The sequence below is a fragment of the Suricata suricatta genome, chromosome 1 (genome assembly GCF_006229205.1).
Source record: "Suricata suricatta isolate VVHF042 chromosome 1, meerkat_22Aug2017_6uvM2_HiC, whole genome shotgun sequence".
In the NCBI taxonomy this organism is placed as follows: domain Eukaryota; kingdom Metazoa; phylum Chordata; class Mammalia; order Carnivora; family Herpestidae; genus Suricata; species Suricata suricatta.
Window position 1 is genome coordinate 83,425,540 of NC_043700.1, and position 23,859 is coordinate 83,449,398.

The 23,859-nt window shown below is 38.0% G+C and overlaps 1 protein-coding gene across 1 annotated transcript; it reads left to right on the forward strand.

The window, feature by feature from the left end:
- Window positions 1-1,462: 1,462 nt before the first annotated feature.
- PCDH18 (protocadherin 18) lies at window positions 1,463-14,833 on the forward strand. The gene is made up of 4 exons (XM_029957677.1): window positions 1,463-3,940; window positions 4,772-4,860; window positions 4,951-5,114; window positions 12,868-14,833. The coding sequence occupies exons 1-4, from the start codon at window positions 1,463-1,465 to the stop codon at window positions 13,533-13,535; spliced, it is 3,399 nt and encodes a 1,132-aa protein (XP_029813537.1). The 3' UTR covers window positions 13,536-14,833.
- Window positions 14,834-23,859: the final 9,026 nt, after the last annotated feature.

The following is a 23,859-nucleotide window of genomic DNA, read 5'->3' on the forward strand; positions in this document are numbered from 1 at the left end:
TCATAAATAATGCATATATTATAAAAATTTGACTGGTAAACTATTGCGTCCCTGTGCCCCCAGTCCTCATTGTGAAAACTCACCATGTACAGACAAAACCTTCTGGTAGAAACTGGCATGCTAAAGCATGAAATGTCTTTTTACTGGAGGTAAATAGGATTTTTTGAAGTACAAGACAAAGAAATATCATAGCCAATTTTGCCCCAACTCAAAGAAAGAAGTGATAGATGGTAGAACTATATTGGTAATTAGTTTCAAATCCTAAGGTGTTCTTTTAAATCTTGCTAATTAAGAGAATTCAAGAGTGGAAAATAGCCCTTTTCTTATCTTCAAAGAATAAAGATGAAAGAAAACAGAAAAATGAAACCTCCTTACTTGTTCTGTTCTTTAAAACAGAGCCCCAAGAAAATCTGCCTGTGCTCACTGGAGAAAGACCCAAGTATTTACAGAGGGGGAGGGGAAGGGGGCGGTCTGAGAAGCATAATTAGAAGCAAGTTTTCAAATTTTATTAAATTCCTTCACCAACAAAATGCACTTAGAGGTATTTCAAGTTAAACCAGTACTTAAAGACTATGAAAAGCAAGATGATTACATGTTTGTGGAGGAAGAAAGGGCAATTAAGCAAACCAGAACAATTTAAGATGCCATCTAAATAAAGGCGACCAGAAGTTGATTTAAAGTTTTTCTTCTGTAATTTGTCTCCCCTTTGTCGTGGCACGCTCAGAGAAAGTGAATGCAGTAGCCTGGAAGGAGGGGTGGGGGGGGGTGGGGAGGAGGAAGGGAGGAGCAGTGAGAAGGAGCGGCTCCCATCCTCCTCCCGCTGCCCCCAAGCAGCCCTCCTCCCCTCTCCCCGGCGCGCCCCCAGCCCCCGCCTTCCTCCTCGCCGGTCTCTCTCCCTCTCCACCCTTCACTCTCGACGGCCGCCCTCGCTTTGGGGACACCATCAGCTTTTGATTTGGAAGCACGCTGATTGGCTGGAAGCGATTCAACACACGCCGGGCAAGAGAGCTTTGTCTGAGTTGAAGTGAAGTTGTACAGATTTTAGACTGGAGTCAGCAATCACGGGTGTTTAGTCTGCAGCCGCGCGCGGAGGAAGGGAGAAAGGATCGCTGGAGAAAGATTCACTGCAGGCTCTGCCGGCGCCCTGCAATCGATGGATTCCGACTACACAAGGGGGGAAGCGCGGAGGTGACACTCTTCTGCCTGTAGAGAGGACACACCGCCAGACAAATGCAAGGATCGGACTCCGCGCCGCCGATAAGACCTGGAAGTCGTGACACGGTGTGTATAAACCAAAAGTTTTCGAGCTGTTAATTGCTGTGCTGTGTGATTAAGAGACGCTTTCAAGTGGCGAGTACCAAATGTAGCTTAGCTTTAAGTTGCCAAAGGAAGTTGAGGGGAATTGCTTTGCTGTTTTAACTTGGTCTGGGTGAGGAATCTCCTTAACTGACCGAGGTGCCAAATGAATGCTAAAATGCACTTTAGATTTGTTTTTGCACTCCTGACGGTATCTTTCAACTGCGATGTGCTGGGCAAGAATTTGAAATACAGGATTTATGAGGAGCAGAGGGTTGGATCAGTGATTGCAAGACTATCAGAGGATGTGGCTGATGTTTTAGTTAAGCTACCTAATCCTTCCACCGTTCGTTTCCGAGCCATGCAGAGGGGGAATTCTCCTCTCCTCGTAGTGAATGAGGACAATGGAGAAATCAGCATAGGGGCTAAAATCGACCGCGAACAACTATGCCAGAAAAACTTGAACTGTTCTATAGAGTTTGATGTGATCACTCTACCCACCGAGCATCTGCAGCTTTTCCATATTGAAGTTGAAGTGCTGGATATTAATGACAATGCTCCCCAGTTCTCAAGATCTGTCATACCTATTGAGATATCTGAGAGTGCGGCCGTGGGGACGCGCATCCCCCTGGACAGTGCATTTGATCCAGATGTTGGGGAAAATTCCCTCCACACCTACTCTCTCTCTGCCAATGATTTTTTTAACATCGAGGTCCGGACCAGGACCGATGGAGCCAAGTATGCAGAACTCATAGTGGTCAGAGAGCTGGATCGGGAGCTGAAGTCAAGCTATGAGCTTCAGCTCACTGCCTCAGACATGGGGGTGCCTCAGAGGTCTGGCTCATCCATACTAAAAATAAGCATTTCTGACTCCAATGACAACAGCCCTGCTTTTGAGCAGCAGTCTTATATAATACAACTCTTAGAAAACTCCCCTGTTGGCACTTTGCTCCTAGATCTGAATGCCACAGATCCAGATGAGGGCGCTAATGGGAAAATTGTATATTCCTTCAGCAGTCATGTGTCTCCCAAAATCATAGAGACTTTTAAAATTGACTCAGAAAAAGGACATTTGACTCTTTTCAAGCAAGTGGATTATGAAATCACCAAATCCTATGAGATTGACGTTCAGGCTCAAGATTTGGGTCCAAATTCAATCCCAGCTCACTGCAAAATTATAATCAAGGTTGTGGATGTTAATGACAATAAACCTGAAATTAACATAAACCTCATGTCCCCTGGAAAAGAAGAAATTTCTTATATTTTTGAGGGGGATCCTATTGACACATTTGTTGCTTTGGTCAGGGTTCAGGACAAGGATTCCGGGCTGAATGGAGAAATAGTTTGTAAGCTTCATGGACATGGTCACTTTAAACTTCAGAAGACTTATGAAAACAATTATTTAATCTTGACGAATGCCACGCTGGATAGAGAAAAGAGATCTGAATACAGTTTGACTGTAATCGCTGAGGACAAAGGGACACCCAGTCTTTCTACAATAAAACATTTTACTGTTCAGATCAACGATATAAATGACAATCCACCCCACTTCCAGAGAAGTCGATATGAATTTGCAATCTCAGAGAACAACTCGCCAGGGGCCTATATTACCACCGTTACAGCCACAGATCCTGATCTTGGAGAAAATGGGCAAGTTACATACACCATTTTGGAGAGTTTTATCCTGGGCAGTTCCATAACTACATATGTCACCATTGACCCATCTAATGGAGCCATCTATGCCCTCAGAATCTTTGATCATGAGGAAGTGAGTCAGATCACTTTTGTGGTTGAAGCAAGAGACGGAGGAAGCCCAAAGCAACTAGTAAGCAATACCACAGTTGTGCTCACCATCATTGATGAAAATGACAACGTCCCTGTGGTTATAGCGCCTGCTCTGCGCAATAATACTGCAGAAATCTCCATACCCAAAGGGGCTGAAAGTGGCTTTCATGTCACAAGAATAAGGGCAATTGACAGAGACTCTGGTGTGAACGCTGAACTCAGCTGCTCCATAATAGCGGGCAATGAGGAGAATATCTTTATAATTGATCCACGATCATGTGACCTCCATACCAACATAAGCATGGAATCTGTTTCCTACACAGAGTGGGAGCTCTCAGTCATCATCCAGGACAAAGGCAATCCTCAACTGCATACCAAAGTCCTTTTGAAGTGTACAATCTTTGAATATGCAGAGTCCGTGACAAGCACAGCAATGACCTCAGTAAGCCAGGCCTCTTTGGATGTCTCCATGGTTATAATTATTTCCTTAGGAGCAATTTGTGCAGTGTTGTTGGTTATTATGGTGCTGTTTGCAACCAGGTGTAACCGAGAAAAGAAAGACACTAGATCCTACAACTGCAGGGTAGCAGAGTCAACTTACCAGCACCACCCAAAAAGGCCATCCAGGCAGATTCACAAAGGGGACATTACGTTGGTGCCTACGATGAATGGCACTCTGCCCATCAGATCTCATCACAGATCTTCTCCGTCTTCATCCCCTACCTTGGAAAGAGGGCAGATGGGCAGCCGGCAGAGTCACCACAGTCACCAGTCCCTCAACAGTTTGGTGACAATCTCATCCAACCACGTGCCAGAGAATTTCTCATTAGAACTCACCCATGCCACCCCGGCTGTTGAGGTAAGATCACACTCTGCACCAACTCACTGACACAGTCAGCTGCTCGTGTGCAGAAGTTGTGTATGTGCTAGTTCTTAAGTGTTTCCATTACGAAGTAAACAGTACTAACAATATCCAAATTAAATAGGATACCAGGAGCATTGCCTGTATGCAGCAAGTATATGTACCTTCGCATGCTGTTCTGTTTTTCTTAAAGAATGGGGTTGCATGTATGATGTATAGAATTGAAAATAAATGTGAAGCTCCCAAGTGACTATCTAATTAGAATACCCTTACTTCCCAGCTTAAGATACTACAAGTCAAAAATAAAAGGGCTTGTTTTGTTATCACAGTTGTGGCTTCTATTAAAAAAAAAAAAATAACAAAAAATAACAACAGTAACAACAGCAAAAGCCCGAGGCCTCCAGAATCCCATCTGAATGCATGTTGTATTGGTTCAACTTCGAAATTTTTCTGACATTATTTTAACTGCATGTGCTAGATTGCTGCATTTTACAACATTTTCCATGCATTTGTATAACTGATCACTTTAATCTGAACTAAAACATAAAGGAAATCAGTCTGTTATTTATAAAGGAGTTCTCTTCCCAAAAGAGAAAGGCAGCATGAGTATGAGATCATGCAAGATCCCCTCTCCGGGATGTATCCACTTATGTGTGGAGCCTGGCTGCATCGTCTGCCACAGTCCCGCATGTGTAAATCTTTAAAACAGAGATAACAGTTTCAATTAATTAGATTGAAAAGCGGTGAGCAACTGTTTTTCCTTGCTGAAAGCTCGTGAGTATTTGGGGGCTTGTTTCCAGAAATCAGTTCTGTGTGTTTGGTTTCCAGCAGGTCTCTCAGCTTCTTTCAATGCTTCACCAGGGGCAATATCAGCCAAGGCCAAGTTTTCGAGGAAACAAATATTCCAGGAGCTATAGGTATGAATCATCCCCCTGTTACCTATTGAGTCTCTAATGCCATGAAAGCTGAAGGGTAAAAGCCGTACTTTCCCTGATTTATCCTTTTAGATATGCCCTCCAAGACATGGACAAATTTAGCTTGAAAGACAGTGGCCGTGGTGACAGTGAAGCAGGAGACAGTGATTATGATTTGGGGCGAGATTCACCAATAGACAGGCTGCTGGGTGAAGGATTCAGTGACCTGTTCCTTACAGATGGAAGAATTCCAGCAGGTAAGAAGGTGGTGATAGATGATAAATACTTATTTTCAGATCTGTTACACACCCATGGAGTGCACAGTTTCTCCCATGCTTAAACATTTTTCTTTGTCCTTTGCACCGAAGTATCTGTAATCCGTATACTATTAGCACTGAACATGACCTGGAGCACGTCAGAATTGTTTTCTTAAAATTCATATAAGGCATTTGGTGGAGGAGGGGTAAGCATGAGAGCTGAGCAGGACAAGAAGGAAGGGGTGGGGGAGGGACATAGAAAGCCACACTCTTTCTTTCCTCTGTCTGCCCCATCCAGTGCTGCTCAGGACATCTTGAGCAACTCTTCATGAAATTACTGGGTGGTTGTTGTTATTCAAACAGCCTGTTTTGGGGCATAGTGGTGAACTGGACTATAATTTGGAAGACACAAATTTCCTGTGATGGGAACCAACTCGCAGAATCAGAGATTAAAATACACCAGGGAATGGTACACTTCAATCACCAAAAATAGGACAAAGAATGCAGCTTTGTAGGTGGTAAGCACAGAATATTTTTGCCACCCTTCATTTTCTATCTGCACCATAGTAGACGACGCACAGGCATTTAAGAGGGAAATGTTAAGTACATGGCCAGATGGAGGAGATCCTGGTAAGTTATGAGCCACGTTTTCCTAAGAGTCCCCCCCTCTCTCTGCAGTAGAACCTCTCTGAACCAACTGGGTAAAAACTGACTACATCATTGCAACAACACCGTAACTAGAGACTGTCATATTAAATCGACTCTTAGGAACACATGAAAATGGTGCCTTGGCTACTTATGTCTCTAAATTCCACTGAATTTGATCAACTAGAGGTTGATCAAATGCCTGCCATTTGATAAATAAAAGAAAGGCAGAGCAAAACGACTTCTGGTGTGAGTTCCATCCAAGATTTATTTTCTAAATGTAGATAAGTAAGAGTGTTTAGGAAATAGTTTTGAGGGAGCTTCAGAGAGCCACAGAAATGCAGGTGAAATCACTGCATAGAAAGTTGCAGTGGTGGTGGTGGTAGGTGCCACCAAGAGTAACCGACAATGTCCCAGTGCTTACCTGAGGCCCCTGAGGACTTCTGTACCTGCGTTCTGTCTCCTAACACTTCCATACAGGAATGTGGAGTGAAGTGAGGTGGGGTCGTGACAAGAGTAGTGCTCCTTTTTTTCTTTCTTTCTTTCTTTTTTTTTTTTTAAACGGAAGCTTATAAAGGTTAAAACAATGTGTCTCAAATCAGGCATTTTGTACATGGTAGAGGTGAGATCTGAACCAATCCCATACTCTTAAATACTAACCTATTAAGAGTAATATGAAGCAACAGATTAAAAAAATAAGTTTAGTAATGCATTTCTTACAGTCTTAAGTCTTAACTACCTTCTATGAAGTGATTAAATGCTGCCCATTTTATTATGTTATGAGAGTCCTAGATAATTGCATCTGTGGCAGGATCAATGTAATGAAAGGACTTCTGCTGGCATCAGGGCCACAATGTCCCTAAGAACCAATATTTGCATAGTAGTGTCTTTGTTTGTTTTATTCAGAGATTCCCTATTTAAAGGAAGAAAATAAATCTCTGAAAATCCAGTGGAATATATACAGTCTCAGAAAACTTGCTCAAAGAGCATCAGTTTTACTATTTTTACCAATGAAAGGAAGGAGCTGGCTAGCTAAATGTCTATGGTTCAATGATGTTGATGGAACCCCAGTTTTGAATATTGGTTCCCAATTTTGAATAATGTGATTTCCCAAACAGAAAAATAGTACAGTGGGCATAACATTAGTATTTCATTATGTAAGTTCTTTTTAAATTGTGTGAAGTTTATTCATTGAAACTTTTCAAAAACATTTTTAAGTGTTTATTTATTTGAGAGAGACAGAGAGAGAGAGACAGAGGGGGAGAGAGAGAGAGAGAGAGAGAGAGAGAGAGAGAGAGAGAGAGAGAGAGGCAAAGAGAAAAGGAGACACAGAAATCTAAAGCAGGCTCCAGACCCAACATAGGGCTCAAACCCACAAACCATGGGATCATGACCTGAGCCGAAGTCGAACACTTACCCAACTGAGCCCCCCAGGTGCCCCTGAAATTTTAATTTATTGACATAGGTAAAAGGAAAATAACTTTCCCTAATGAGGTCACTTTTCTATTTGTGGGCGTAAACCATACCTATAGTCCTTTCTAATTCTGAAATTGTATAATGGAATTAGCTGACCTGCTTTAGAGAAAAAGCAAGACTTCTCTTTCATTCTTTCAAAGTTTCCAACACCAGATATGTTCTTGGCAGGAGAATTATCTAATGCTTGCATTAAAAAATAAAAAAAATCCATGTTAATAAAGACATTAAGGAAACAATGGGTAGATATGCAGTCTAGGTAATAGTGAGTTTTATTTAGTGAGTGGCTTTAGGCTCCTTCTAAGTTAACATTTCTTTCAAAGATAGCGTTTCACTTTTATTTTATCAGTAATGATACCACTTAATATACAGACAATCCTTTCCAAAACTTCCGTATGTACATATTTATGCTGACTCTAGGTGTGTGGTGGGAGATCTATATTGCTGGTGTGCGGTGTTGTTTCACAGTAGATATGTTCCTTTCTTACTAGCTACCTGCCCCATGAGGGGAAAGCATGCTGGTGGCATAGAGCACCAGGATATTCCCAATGCATTATAAAATATTTTAAGCTTTATTCATGTCTGGTTGGTGTAGGAAGTTATGTGTCTACTGAGTATCTATGCAGAGATACTTTAATTATGACCATCCTTCTGATGATACTTCACCCGTTTTCTGGTTTATTATTCATTTTGGCAGCTCATGCTTTGTAAACTCATATTCCCAGGAAATAGGCCAAGTAAGGGAAAAAAAAGAAGTCCACATCTGAATGCCATTAACAGAAATCAGTGGAGTTTTTGAAAGCATGTATATTTTTAGGACTTAAGTGTCTTATTCCAACTGTTTTTCTGCATTATACTGTGATCAAATATAGATTATGTTATGTTGCATTGCCTGCCAACAAGGTCATTTCTGGTCATTCATTCTATTAATTCCCACAGAAATATCCTGCATTCTGAGCAGTAAAATCAGCAAGCATTCTTGTCCGTTAGCTCATGTTTGTCAACATGCTTTCTTCCTTACTCATTCAACATTGAACTACAGCTCAAAATCTTGAACTACTTGCAAAAATCTCCATTTTTCCAATGTATCAGCAGCACCAGCGTGATTTACAAAAGCTTTGGATTTTGTTTCTTGTGAACTCCTTTACTGAGCTCATTCCACTTTTCATTAATCTGCCATTGGTGATTACTAAACGTCAACCTGCCTCTTTAATTCCAAGTTCTGTCCATTGTCATGGCTGGTATCCAGGCCCTGGCCTTCCTTCCAGGGCCCGATGACTGTCGCAGCATACAAGCTGAGGGTCACTCTCTAGCACCTCCTCCCTTTTTAAGTATTTCTTTTATGCAGCTTGAATAACTTTTTCAGAACGTCTTAATTTAAAATTTTTTGGTTTAAAATCAGTAATGACTTTTGTTGCCCAGCAACACCTAATAAAACTACTTCCCTTGGCATTCCAAGCCCAATAAAAACCACTCATAACTTATTAACTCTCGTGTGGCATTTTTGTATCTTTTGCAATAGGCAGAACCATCGCTCCACACCAAAATCCTTTGTTCATGTTGCCTTTCTACCTGAAAACAGTGGCTTCCCTTCGCTGTGTCTATGTGAATCCTATTCATCTCTCGCGATTTGATTCCTTGACTACTTCAGCCTCCCCTTTGCCTCCTTTATCTTTTCTTGACCTGCCTTCAGCATCATATACCCTGACACTTACGTAGGCATTTAGGGCCTCATTTGTTACACTTGACTCAGAACTAGATCTGAAACCATTTGAGGTCAGGAATCTATCATGGCACTCCACATATGGTAGGCTCTGAATAGATAACTGATTGGTTACTCAGTAACTCATGGCTTGATGGAAGTTAGACACACACTTTTCATTTCTTCTTCTTCTTACATTAGCTCCTACCTAAAAAATATAGTAAGTTACAAAATTGATAGTCATATAGTGGGAAAGAAGACTTCTCTGCTCCCTCACATCTTCCCCTTCCCAGAGGAAATTTAACAACCTGGCAGCTTTCAAGGAGACACGGAAAGATTAGTCATATGCACCACTTGCTAGTAAGTTCTAACTTATTAGATGTGGTATGAAACCTCTGTGGCCCTGAATTATATGTACACTGAGCATGTTTTTAAATAGTTGAGTCCCCAGGGCAAAGGTTGAGAATGTGAATGGGACAGAAATGACCTATTCTGTGCCACTGCTTTCTCACCTCTATTATTTTTGTCAATTTTCTCTCCATTAGCATTTCTTCATCAATTTTTCCTATTTTCTGAAATAAAATTTTATGTTAATTTATTTTTAATAATTAGGGTTCCACTATTTATTGTGAGGTTGTAAAATAGCATTCCCTGTTTTAAAAATTCCTGTAACCAAAATTACCTGTAAACATGTACCATCATTTGAATCATCCAGATTGTATTTTTGGTTGCATGTTCATTATATTTGGGTCTCTAGAAAGCTGATTGCACTTGGGATTCTTAGAAGCTTATGTAATTTTTCCCCCCCCCCCCCCCGCCGCTATCATTAAATATTAAAAGAAAACAAAGCAAATCCAATAATCAATCAAACAATTAAGTCCTTCCCACAGAGTCAAAGGCCGGAAAACAAATGAAAGGTGTCATCAGACCTGTTTCCTGTCTTTCCAACAGGATGTGTATAAGACAAGAGAGACAGAGCTCCGTTCCATTTTCAGAGACCCAGGGAATTAGGGAAAAAACTTCATTACCACTTTGATAGCTGTTTCACTGCTGAGAAAACCTCATTGCTATTAAGGCACAGTTACTTTCAACTTATTTTGCTTTTGTCCACAGAAAATGATGAGCAATAGTCAGTAAATATTTCCCAGCAGTAAAAATGCATGAAGTCAATGCATGCAAACATGCTTTTATTTTTAAATCATCCATCTCTATTTAAATTTAACCTTTCTTCATTGCAAAATTACACAAGGAATCTCGGTGTTTGCCCTTCCTCTTACCCATAGTTAGTTCTATTTCTGCATTTTTCCTACTTCTTTTTTGTATTTCTAGTTCTTACCAGACATTTTTCCTACTTCTTTTTTGTATTTCTAGTTCTTACCAGACATTTTTCTCCCTCAGAATGCTCATTCTCATTTTTGTTTCACAGATTATCTCTTCTCTATTAAGAATTGAGGTCTAGAATTGATGAGGTATAAAACAGAATTATCTCGAAGGTTTTAGTGATGAAGAGTAGTGACTTCCACCCCTTTTAACAAAGTCCTTTGTTTCTCTTTTTCTGAGAGGAAGCATTTACTCTTCACCTTTCTTTTTCTGCATATAAATCTATTTTAAAATTTGATTTTATTGCATAAGAACACTTAACATGAGATCTACCTCTTAAAAGTGTTTAACTGTAGAATACAGATTTGTTAACTGTAAGTATATTATGTAGCAGATCTCTAGAACTTTTTCATTATGGTCAACCCAAACTTTATACCATTATTTGGCAGTTCCCCATTTTCTCACCCCCTGCACACACACTTTTTAGCAAATGCCATTCCACTCTTGGATTCTGTAAATTTGTTCATTTTAGACACCTTATATACATGGAATCAGGCATTATTTGTCCTATGACTGGCTTCTTTCACTAAGTAGAATGTCCTTAAGGTTCATTCATGTTTTCACATATTGCAGAATTTCCTTCTTTCTTTTAAGGCTCAATAATATTTCATTGTATGCATATGCATTTTCTTTATCCACTCACCTGCTGGTAGACATTTAGGTTGTCTTCCCGCGTTGGCTATTGTGAATAGTGCTGCAGTGAAGAAGGGACTGTTCATAGCTCTTTGAGATCCTGAGTTCAATTTTTCTGGATAAATACTCAGAAGTGAGTCTGCTGGATAATATGATAGTTATATTTTTAGTTTTTTGAAGAACTTCCACATTGTTTTCCATAGCGACTGCACTATTTTGTGTCCTTAGCAATGGTGTACAAGTGTTCTATTGTATTGCCAATACTTGTTTCTTTTTATTTGTTTGTTCTTATAGCAGTTATCCTGACAGATCTGAAGTGATATCTCATTGTGGTTTGGATTTGTATTTCCCTGATAATTAGAAAAACATATTAAATTCTTATTCTATGCAGGCACTTTACCTGGTGCTGGGGATACAATAATAAACACTAGAGACTACTTGCTTCTCCTGATAAGGGATTTGACATTGTTGAAGATAAGGGATTTGACATTGTTCAAGAGTCATCCTTTTTAGCAAAAATTCGGGAAGAAGAGAAACCTTGCTTAAATAACCGGATCTAAAGAATAAGCTCTGAATAGATAGCTAAGGTTGATTATCAATTCAGTTTTCATTCCAATGTAAGATAATTACTTTGCATTTTCTGCATTCTGTCACCTGCTCAAAAGTAAAATCATGATGCTGAAGAGACATAATTGTCACTGAAAGAGATAGATGATTTGTGAGGTATATTTTACATTTTTGCATTCCTTCATTGTTATTATTATTGTAGTTTAGTTATTGCATCTGTCAAACTTAGATATTTTTCTCCTCTTTATTTTCTCCTTTTTTAAAACCATCTACTATATTCTATGAGTGTGGCTACTCAACTTCCAATCAGACATTATAACAATTGGAAGAACTAACCAATTTTTTTATATTCTTCAGCTTTTGATGACTTCTCCATCTATTTGAATTCCAAACCTTTAAAAGACCTCGAGGGTGTCATGCTAAGCAAAATAAGTCAGGCAGAGAAGGACAGAAACCATATGTTTGCACCCATAGGTCTAACAGGAGAACAGGAGAAACCTAATGGAGGACCAGGGGGAGGGGAAGAGGGAAAGAGAGTTGGGGGGAGAGAGGGACACAAAACTTGAGAGACTATTGAATACTGAAAAGGAACTGAGGGCTGAAGGGGAAGGGGGAAAAAGAGGTGGTGGTGATGGAGGAGGGCACTTGTGGAGAGGAGCACTGGGTGTTGTATGGAAACTAATTTGACAATAAACTACTTAAAAAAAAAAAAAGAAGACTTCTTAACAGAGTAACTACAGTTGCTGGGTAGTTGAGTATAATTTGCACTGCTATTTTAAGTAACAAATCAATAAATACTCCTGAATACCTTAGAGAGAAATTACTAAGTATATTAACCTGATAGCTTATTATATTCCCAATGCCTCCATTAAATGTAGTTGGTCAAATAGATCCCAATGTCCAGAAAGCTACTCATAGGTAGTACTCAAAAATTAATTGGGGGGGGGGCATTCTAAAATTATAGATTTCACCTTACCATTCTGGGTTTCTTAGAATTTATGGTCACCAAATATCCCATCACCTAAACCTTTGCTCCTTTTCAGTCATCCTCATGTGTAAGTTATAAATCCATTTTCTCATTACTTGAGTAGCAGGAATAATCTTCCTGTGAAGTATATGAATCATATCGTCCCTTCCTTCTTTGATAAACAGGAAAAATAAAGAGGTCCATTAAACTGATACTAAAATTAAAGCCATAATTGTTATCCATTTAATGTGTAAAATAAAATAACGGGTATCATGTTAGTAGTCTAAAACTGTGTCCTATGTTTTTAAGACTAAAATTACAATTTTTCTATAATTTTGAGTTATGTAAGCATGATGATGAATCCTTGTTATCTTCCTTGAGCGTAGCTATGAGGCTTTGCACGGAGGAGTGCAGGGTCCTGGGACACTCTGACCAGTGCTGGATGCCACCGCTGCCCTCGCCATCCTCTGACTATAGGAGTAACATGTTCATTCCTGGGGAGGAATTCCCAGCCCAACCCCAGCAGCAGGCTCCGCATCCGAGTCTTGAGGACGACGCGCAGCCTGGAGATTCGGGTGAGAAGAAGAAGAGCTTTTCCACCTTTGGGAAGGATTCCCCAAACGATGAGGACTCTGGGGACACCAGCACATCCTCTCTGCTCTCGGAAATGAGCAGTGTGTTCCAACGCCTCTTACCCCCTTCCCTGGACACCTATTCTGAGTGCCCCGAGGTGGATCGGTCCAACTCTCTGGAACGCCGGAAGGCGCCGTTGCCAGCCAAGACTGCGGGTTACCCGCAAGGAGTGGCAGCCTGGGCAGCTAGTACACATTTCCAGAATCCCACCAACAACTCTGGCGCCCCACTTGGAACTCACTCCAGTGTGCAGCCTTCTTCCAAATGGCTGCCGGCCATGGAAGAGATCCCCGAAAACTATGAAGAAGATGATTTTGATAATGTGCTCAACCATCTCAACGACGGGAAACACGAACTCATGGATGCCAGTGAGCTGGTGGCCGAGATTAACAAACTGCTTCAAGATGTTCGCCAGAGCTAGGAGATGTCAGCGAAGTGTTTTTGTTTCCATGTGTATGGAAAGCGGGGACAGAGAAAACCCTGAAAGAACTGGCATTGCCAAATAGTTGCATTTATCATAAATGTGTCTGTGTATATTGAATATTAAATACTGTATTTTCGTATGTACACAATGCAAGTGTGATTATTTTAATCTGTATTTTAAAAATACATTTGTACCTTATATTTATGTGTAATTTAACAGACAAATTTTATTTTTTTACTCCCATGACAAACATGTCTTTCCTAATCATGTAGAAAGTAGCCACTGTTCAAATATGATATGCTCTTCAACCACAACGTGTAAAGGCACTGTGTAGATTAGTTCTGCTGGGGAAGAACTTGCTCTTGCTGTGCGAACAACCCCACTGAAGCATTATACGATTCTTAGTTTCATTAAGTGATCCACACTCTTTTTTTGATACTTTTTAAAAAATGAAGCATCAATAACAATGTTAAACCGTTTTATTATTATCGTTATTTTTACTGCTCTCTGCTAGTTCTGATGGTTCAATTTCAGCAAAATTGAGGCATAAGGTGAAATTTCATTTTAGGACTACAAAGTATTTTTCACAGACCATGGTGAAAAACACAGGGCTAGAGTCAATGCTTCATAAACCCCTGGCCATTACTAATCCCGGGCATCACACTGGCCTGTTCTCGAGGATATTCTCCTGAAGTATTAGTGTCTGTTTGTAATCAAGGGAAACAATGAATTTCATACCATCCTTGTAACAGTAAACACGCTCCAAGGAAATGGACTCTGTCCTTTAAATGGGTAATGGTATGCATTCTAACAGCCTAAAGTATTAGTGGACAAAGACCCTGATGTCAGTGTCCCTCCTATGGTAGTAAATATAATTGATTTATTCTGAAACTGTTGTTTGAATCTTCCCCTGTCCTCTCACAATACTTGAACATTTTTATGTTTTGCAACGTTTTTGCTATAACTATTGACTTTTAGCTTTTGTTTCCAGTGCATGATCTCATATTTTTTGCTTTTATTTTTAGTATAAGAACATTTTTAAAAATTACGATTTTGTTATTGCAATTCTTTTGTATCTGTTGTGTGAGAAACAACAAATTCTTCAATTGTTGTGCTGTTATCTCTCTGTGTGGAATGCCTTGGTAAAGGAGACTGTTATAATGACTGTTCTCATTTATGACCAAGCTTCTGTTAATGTTATTTCTATGAATACACTATCTTGATTGTACTCTCCAGAAAATTTTGCTGTCAATGAAAAATAAAAGGAAAATTAAAGTTTAAGAACTGTCCATAAATCAGAATCCTGTTCCTACATATACATTCAAAAGTTTTGCATGAAGCATGCCCTTCATGAGAAGATAATTCAGTGTTGAGTTTTGAATGGTAAAGAGGGTGCATTCAGCTAGTTTGGCGAACAAGAGAAATAAAAATGGAAAAGGAATGATTTGAGACCTGTGATGGGAATGAAAGTAGTCTACCACTTGCCCAGTGGATTAAAGAATTTAAATGCATTTGAAGCATACAGAAAAAAGAATAATCAAATAGTAACTGCGTGAACATTTTTCAAATGAAAAAACTTTCTTAGAACATTTTGTATTAAGTTGCATCCAAGAAAAAAAAATATGCCTTACATAAATGTTTCCAAGAGGTGAAAATATTATCTTCCTTGGCCTACTGGCAGGGAAATGAAAAACGAAGAAAGTTAAATAGCCTAAAAGAGACTGAACTCAGATATTTTAAATCTCAAATGAGTACCACATCAAATAGATGTGTTATGTCTTCTGAAAGGCACATTTTCCTTTATAGGAGGGATTGCAGTTACAAGGGAAATTTCAGTTTATTTTTCAGTAGATTACACACACAAATGCTAACCACATTTAAAACATATTTCTTTTCAAATTCACTTCCTTTCAGTACCTGTTATCCTTGAGATTTTCATAACTTCAGTGTTCTTAATTTAAAACAGCAATAGTAATTTAGGAAACAGTGCTGGAAATCAATGTTTAAATAATGTGAAGTAAATAAAATGCGATATACTAAACACAAAACCTTTGCATATTGTCTGTATAGTGAGCATTCTGTGTTTCAGACTCTGCTTCTCCAGTCTTCTCCACTTATTGTGGCTTTCTAGATCCACAGGTAAAGGAGTATTAGTGCACGATTGTCACTTTTCACTCCTGTTCCTTTTACAGGTAGTATAATCTCAGTGAAAGCACTATTGTCTGGTGCTATCATAGCAATTTAACCTCTCAAGTTTATATTTTCTCTTCTTTGACGCCATGCCTCTCTTCAGAATGAAGCAACCAAAAGCCCTTAAACCCAGGAGGTTTTCTCCAGTCATGATTTTCTTAATCCCTTTGGCCCCATTTGATTCCTTTAAATGTTTTTCAGTGATAGTCTTCTATTAATGGGATCATCTTCCAAAAATTTCATTCAACACTAAATCTGTGGAATAAATCTTCCCTTTAAATGCAAATTTATAGGATAATTAGAATTGGCTCTCTTCAAGTTCTTACAGATTATTCCCATTGCTACTCACTTATCATTTACTTCTTAATACCAAGTAAATATGGTTATCATTTACTTGATATATGGCAGAGGAGACTGATAACTGTATTGGTCATTTAAATTCTTTCTCTTCCTGTCACACATGTATCAAATTTGCCACTTACCAATAGGTAACTATTCAGGTAAAAGATGGTTAAGTTATTCTTATTGGAGTCACTGAAGAAGTCTCATTTATGAAAGACAGCTTAACATTTTTGTTTCATTCTTTTGGTACTTACTAAAATGTTAGAAAATACTCAAAACCAAGTTTGAGGATTGACACATTAAAATTCAAACGGTTATGAGTCTATTTAAAAATTAGTTGTATGGGTGAAAAGATATTACCTGCAATAGTAACTTCCGGTCATACATGAACTCACAACTGGTCCAACACAATTCAGGCAATTTGCCGAACCATCGAAAAGGTTTTGATATCCCATTTAAATTCAATATATCTTGAATGTATCATCACAGTATCAAAGATTGGGGATGTACTCAACTCTGAAAGGCAATAAATATTGCTATGTAAAATTAAATTCAAACCCTATGAAAGCTTTAAAGACTTATGTTGAGTTTTGAAAAGAATAAAACCAATATAGGCCCTTTAAAAGACTCAGAATATTAACTTCCTTAATTGCAGTTTAGAGTCATTAAACAAAGCTATCTTAAATTGAAAAAGTTGTCTTATATATTGTGAAAATATTAGTCACCTTACTGATTATAATCATTTTTAATGCATTAGGGTATCTCTAATTGTGAACGATAGAAACAATTGATGTGGTTATATATGGTTTTAATTTGAGAAATTAGGCTATTTGAGACATGGAAGATTCATTTCATTCAGTTTTGTTCCCAGAACAAATAATAAGTCACTTTTTAGAAGTAAGTAAATGATACCTAAAGTACTACATTGCAACCGAAACTGCCCAAGTTGAGGTTCAGTGTTCATCTGTGTAAGTGGAGTCTGGGTCAAGTATGCACATTCTATATACCAGATCAAGGATATACAATCTAAACTCCAGAAACAATAGGACCTTTAATACACTCCAAACCAAAACAAAAATGCTGCCTAGGTAGACACTGTATAACAGACCTGAAAGTGATCCTATATGCTTCTCATCAATTTATATTTTTATTATAAGCTATCCTATACAACTTGTGGAACTGTTAACACAATTTTACGAGGATCTGGCATTGCAAAAATTGCTGCCAAAATTTACATACTTCTTGACTTTTAAAAGTGCAATAACATCGTTGTCTGGCACTTGAAAATAATAGTTTTCTATTTCCTTTTATGACTTCTGCAAGTTGCCCTTAATTCTTGTTTGCTTTTTCAGATTTTATCTTTTCAATTTATTTATTTTGTGGCACTCTTCCTTGATAATTTATCCTACTGTCCACGTTTTATAGCAATCTTCTCCAAATTTTTGCATGTATAGCGTTCTTTATATAACCATTTAGATTTTATCATTTTTCTCTCATTTTTTCTTTGTTATTAATACAATAGGGATCATATTTTTGAGATATGAAACTAATTCTTTTTCATTCTCAATAAACCTTGCTCCTTTGATTCACTAGTTTAATGGAAGGGTAAATGTATACAATTAAGAACAAAGGATCATTTCTGTTGTTCTTTAAATTAAATGTTTTTGAGTGCCTAGGGAGACAGTGTAGAAAATTTAACTTGAGGGAGGATTTTTTTTCTAAAAATAAAACACTTCTCTCTATGTATTAAGGATTTAGCTAGGAAAGATAAGCTTTGAATTTCAGTTTAAGTCAAAGTTAAGTGCAAGGAAATACATATTAAAGTAAAAAAAATACATATTAAAGTAAAAAGGATTGATTACCACAGAAGAGAAAGGTAACCTAGGCAATTGTTGACAGCATAGACCATAAAGGTGAATAAATCAGGAGGGTAAAAATCTCAGATATTCACCTCCCATGATCTTTAGAAGAAACTGTAGAGCAAAAATAATGAATTTTGGGGAAGATGTTTCTCCTTTCCCCGACTCTCCATGCATAGGAGTACAGACATGGGAAACCCGGTGGCAAGGCGTGTGTGCCTCTGGCAAAGTCTCTCCCCTCCTCCCTGCCTATGGATGGCTTATAGGAGATGCAAATTTTCTTTCCTGTCCAAATGGAGAAGAGGCTGATAGTACAAACTGTAATATGGTACAAAATGCTTTTATCTAAATGAAGGAAAGGTTTTTAGAAGCCCAGGTACATTCTTGTTTTATTAAAAGGTACAATCTGTAGCTTAAAATAACTAACCACAAAATATTCTAGACAGAAGAAGCATAGACTTCTTCTTTGGAAGTACATCTTTGTGTTAGCCAGAGTTTTAGATTCCAAATAATCTACACAACTTCCAGTAAATCTTGACATTCCAAAAGATGCAATGAATAATATTTTGTGAATCCTAACAAAAGAAGTATTTTGTGAGTCCCTGACTTGAGATTTGGGTCTGTTCTGAAAATTCATACCCAGAGATTGTCTGTGGATTGCATGAACTAATTTAGATCTTTACTGCATTTTCTTTCTTTCTTTACTCCTCACTTTCTCCTTGGATGACAACTGAGTAAAGGCACAGCATACAAATCATTCTTTCATCAGCAAGTATTCACTGTGCACATACTACGTATCAGATACTATTTTATGTGTTTGAAATGCATTGATGAGGGGAGCCTGGGTGGCTCAGTTGGTTAAGTGGCCGACTTCGGCCCAGATCATGATCTTGCAGTTTGTGATTTTGAGCCCCATATTGGGCTCTATGCTGACAGCTCAGAGCCTGGAGCCTGCTTTGGATTCTGTGTCTCCATCTCTCTCTGCCCTTCCCTGCTCATTCTCTATTTCTCAAAAATAAATAAACATTAAAAATTAAAAAAAAGAAATATTTTGATGAATAAATAGACAAGAGGGAGAGAGAGAGAGAGAGAGAGAGAGAGAGAGAGAGAGAGAGAGAGAGAGAGAGATGGAAACTGCTATACATCTATTAGAACGGCCAAAACCCAGAACACTGACAATACCAAATGCTGGCAAGGTTGTGCAGCTATAGGAGCTCTTCATACACTGCTGATGAGAACACAAAATGGTGCAGCCACTTTGGAAGAGAATTTGGAGATTAAAAAAAATAAAATAAACATATTAGCACCATATATATGATCCAGCAACCATGCTTCTTGGTTTTTACTCAAGGACTCTAAAAACATGTCTGCACAAAAACCTGCACAAATATGTTTCTAATAGCTTTAAGGGCGCCTGGGTGGCTCAGTTGGTTAAGCCTCTGACTTTGGCTCAGGTCATGATCTCATGGTCCATGAGTTTGAGCCCTGCATCAGGCTCTGTGCTAACAGTTCAGAGCCTGGAGCCTGCTTCAGATTCTGTGTCTCCCTCTCTCTCTTCTCCTCCCCTGCTTGTTCTCTCTCTCTATCTCTCTTTTTCTCAAAAATAAACATTAAAAAATTTTTTAAATGTTAAGTGGCTACTGACATTTATTTAAAACATACTTTTTTTTTATAGTTGGCAATACTTGGAAACAACTGAAATGATTTTCAGTCAGTGAATGAATAAACATGTACTGTGTAGCATCTAGATAATGGGGTATTATTTAGCACTAAAAGAAATGAGCTATCAAGCCATAGAAAGATCTGGAGGAATCTTAAATGCATATTACTAAGTGAAAGAAGCCAATCTGGAAAGGCTACACACTGTATGATTCCAACTGTAGCACATTCTGGAAATGTCAAAGTAATGAAGAAAATAAAATGATCAGTAGTTGTCAGGGATCAGGCAGGGGTGGGAAGAGGGACAAATAGGCAGAGCACAGAGAATTTTTAGGGCAGTGAAAATCATACTCTGCATGATACCTAATGATGTACACATCTCATGACACATTTGTCCAGATCCTTAGAATGTAAAACACAGAGAGTGAACAATAATGTAAACAATGGGCTTTGGGTAATTACGAGGTGTCTATGTGGGTTCATTAATTACAATATGTGTGCCACTCTGGTGAAGGATATTGCTAATGGGAGAGGTTGTGTGTGTGTGTGTGTTTGAGGTCAGGGAGTATATAAGAAATCTCTGCTATTTCCTCTCATTTTTACTGTCAATCTAAAATTGCTCTAAAATAATCAGGTCTTAAGGAGAGGGAGGGAGAGAGGGAGATAGGAAGAGCAGAGTTTGCAGGCTGATACTTCACATCCAGTGAATAAGCAAGAGGAGGACAGGAACCAACCAGAGGACCTGCTTTGTTTACAGGTACATCTCCAGTGCCTAAAACAGTGCATGGCCCATTACAGATGCTCAATAAATATATTTTGAATGCATGGTTGATTATACATTTCTTCCAAACCCAAATGCTACCCAGAGAGAAAGACTGAAAAATACTGCATTATTACCATAAAGACCTGAGTTATTAGCCCAAAATACTTAGGGATTAAGCCTCAAAGAACTTAGCATGAAAATAACATAAAATCTAATGCTTTCTGCCAGCAGCAGAAACTGGAAATCAAGAAAAATTGACACCACCTATGACTGTAAATATCTGTTTATTTTGCACTTTTCTCAAGTACCACTTAGATACTTTGGAATATTTTGCCCTTTTCCTTGGGCATTTTTTTCTAGATCAAGTGATAAAGTCAAAAGCTCAAAGTTGATGTTTCAGAATGACATCTTTCTGGCAGAAAGACTTAAAGTATGTCACATAACAAGTGAACAATTGGTTCTTCATACCTGTACTACAATGTTAATAATAATAACAACACTATTCACTTCAACTGAAACAAAAAATAATGAACTTTAGATGAGAAAAACACAGAAGAATTTAAAACAGGAATAATTTTCTTGTGTCATTTTTCTAGAGAAAAGCTGGTCAGCTCAGGGGCAGATATGGAGAATTAAGTAAGTTTCTTCCCTATTGATAATTTTACTGGATGGGTTGAAAGGAAAAATAATTTCATATACGACAGTGAAACTCTAGTTTACATTGTAGCTTTCTGTTGGGGAAGGCTAACAGTTACAGAAATAAACTCAAAATGAATAACCTCTTAAGTGTAATAGAAGTTTCTTCTTAAAAACAGTCTTAAGTGAAGCTCATTTGAGGGCCAGTCTCATGAAGAGTCTACTATCATAACCTATTATTTCCAGGGTTACTTTGGGAAGGGTCTCCTTTCCAGCCAGAAACAAAGGAAATAGCCATGGAGTAGTACAATGAGGAAGTCATTAGGGACCTAGTTGGAAAGTGCCACATGTCACTTCCACTGAAAGACCATTGGCTAAAAACAGTCATATGACTACATAGTGAGGCTACTAAATGATGCCTTCTACATTTGGTGAGCAGCAAAGTCCCTACCACACAATCTTTAGGAATCCCTGAACTTTCAAAATGTCACTGTTAGTCATTCATATAATTTTCACTATAATTTTTATTTTATTCCTCCAATCCCTGCACTGTAATCTTAACACCTTGACATAGGGAGTGTAGATTTTTATTTCTTAATTTTGTGTTTCCAGAGACTCATATAGTTACCACTTATCAAATCTAAAAATCAGTAATATAATAAAATAAAATAAAATAAAGTAGCATTTAAATATTACACAGTAATCCTTAATAACTAGGGATGGGGGGAGGTCAGGGAGTGTGATGGGGTAGGGTTAGTGGATATAGTTATTATCAGAATCAACCTCCAAAATGATTTCTTCAGAATACATAGGAATTCTTTCTCAAATTTTGATAGCTATCAAAAAACTACTTCACTGGTTGTGGGGGTAGAGAGTAGAATGGGTGGATATTGCCTACAAAGCAAAGTGAGGGAAATTTTTGTAGTAATGAAAATGTTCTCTATCCTAAATGGGGGCGGTAGATTACATTTGTCAAAACTCATCTAAATGTATATTTAACATCTGTGCATTTTATTGTTTTCAAATTATAGCTCAATAAAAGTGAAAAAATTACAACTAAAATATGGCTAAGAAGCAAAAATTAAGAAGAATGAATCCAATCAAACCTTCTCTAATTCAGTAAGTCAATTTGGGGAAAGTCTGCATCTGGAAACCTATCCAGTGTTGCATTGGCAGTGACTCAGTTCCAGGACCTAGCTGCTTGTGTTTTGTTATAACCTAAAGCTTCTTAGGGTGGAGAGGATCTACTTAGAGCTAACCATCTTAATCTCTATCCTATCAGCTGTGACAAGGGAGCAGTGCTGAAGAAACAATCAAGAGCCCTGAAGATCAAACTTCATCTCGGGGGCCCTCCCGTATTTAGGAAAACCTTTATAATTTTGACTTGTTTTGTTTTGACAGAAACCCAGACTGTGACACAAGGAGAAATCTATGCACATCACCAGGGTAGCACACTGAGGAAAAAGTAGGTATATTCTCCCCAAAGTATATCGCATATGTGTGTGTAAAGTATAATATGCGCAATGTATTCAGCAGATAGAATTCTTACCAAGTTCTCTGGAAGTACGTTCGGAACATTTCATGTCAGCACTAATATAAGAAAAGCCAGAGACTTACCCAGAACTATCACATGAAGATTGTGAGCAGCAAGCAAAAAGATAGTTGCTCCAAAATTGTAACAATGAAACAGCCAGAAAAGCTGTCAGAATGAAGGGTAGACACAGCCTGCCAGTTTAGAGCTTACACCATGCATTAGGCATCCAACCAGCCCACATCATAGTAGGGGATACACATGAAATTAATGACGATGCCACTCACCACAGAACAGTATTTGCAGAGTCCTCCCTCTCCTATTGAGTAGTCACTGTTGAAGGTTTGTGATTCACAGGGTTAGTTCTTTACTGACAACAAGCACGCAAATAACAAATGGCAAAACAAAACAAAAGCACAATCTCTTCCAGATTCTTCATTTTTATTATGATGCATGCATTCTGATAAAAGCAAAGACATGTCATCCATTAAACTAATGTCCGGGATGAAGGAACGTATACTGTGACAGATTTACAGAGTGTCTGGCCTTCCATAGTAAGAATCTCTCAACTACATAATTTCTTTTAATGTGAAGGCATGCTTTCTGCTCATTTAGCGTGAAAAATCTCCACTGATATTTAACTCTCTGAATCTCAATGAAAATATCCAAATTCACTAATTGCACATATTTTGAAGGTGGTTTTGAATATAACTCAGAATAATCCAGTTCAGTCCAGGATAGAACAACGTTTCTTAAATTAATTTTTATTCTGAGTGCTTTTCAATTTTCTTTTTATGCTGACATGCCTTCGGAAAGTTAACCACTGTTCAGGATGTCATAGGCTGAATATCACCCCCTTCTAGGAAAAGAAAATTTTATTTAATCACACATCTCCTTGACTTCATACTGTCCTCATTTTATTTGGTTCTGGATCAGGCAAGACACTATTGCTAATAAATATTCTCCTTCATCTTGTATCGTATATTTTTTCTAGCATGCTCTCAACTATGGTTTTCATTTAAACAATCATTTGACTAAAGACTCACAGAAAATGAATCATATGAGGGTGAGCAATTGATTAGCTTCAGAATTAAAAAAAAAACCCAATAACAATAACATAAAAATATCAATACTTGTAGTGCTTAAGCATATAGAAATTGCCTTTCTATTCAGTACCATGATGTTTTAATTATTGTGGGTTTAAAATGATACAGCTAGAGAAATAGAATCTCTTTGTTTCTTTCTCTGTCTTTATTTTTAGAACACTTCTGACAATTTTATTCCTATTTTAACTTTTGAATCAATTTGTCTAGTTTCCAAAAATATGCTGTTGGTATTCCT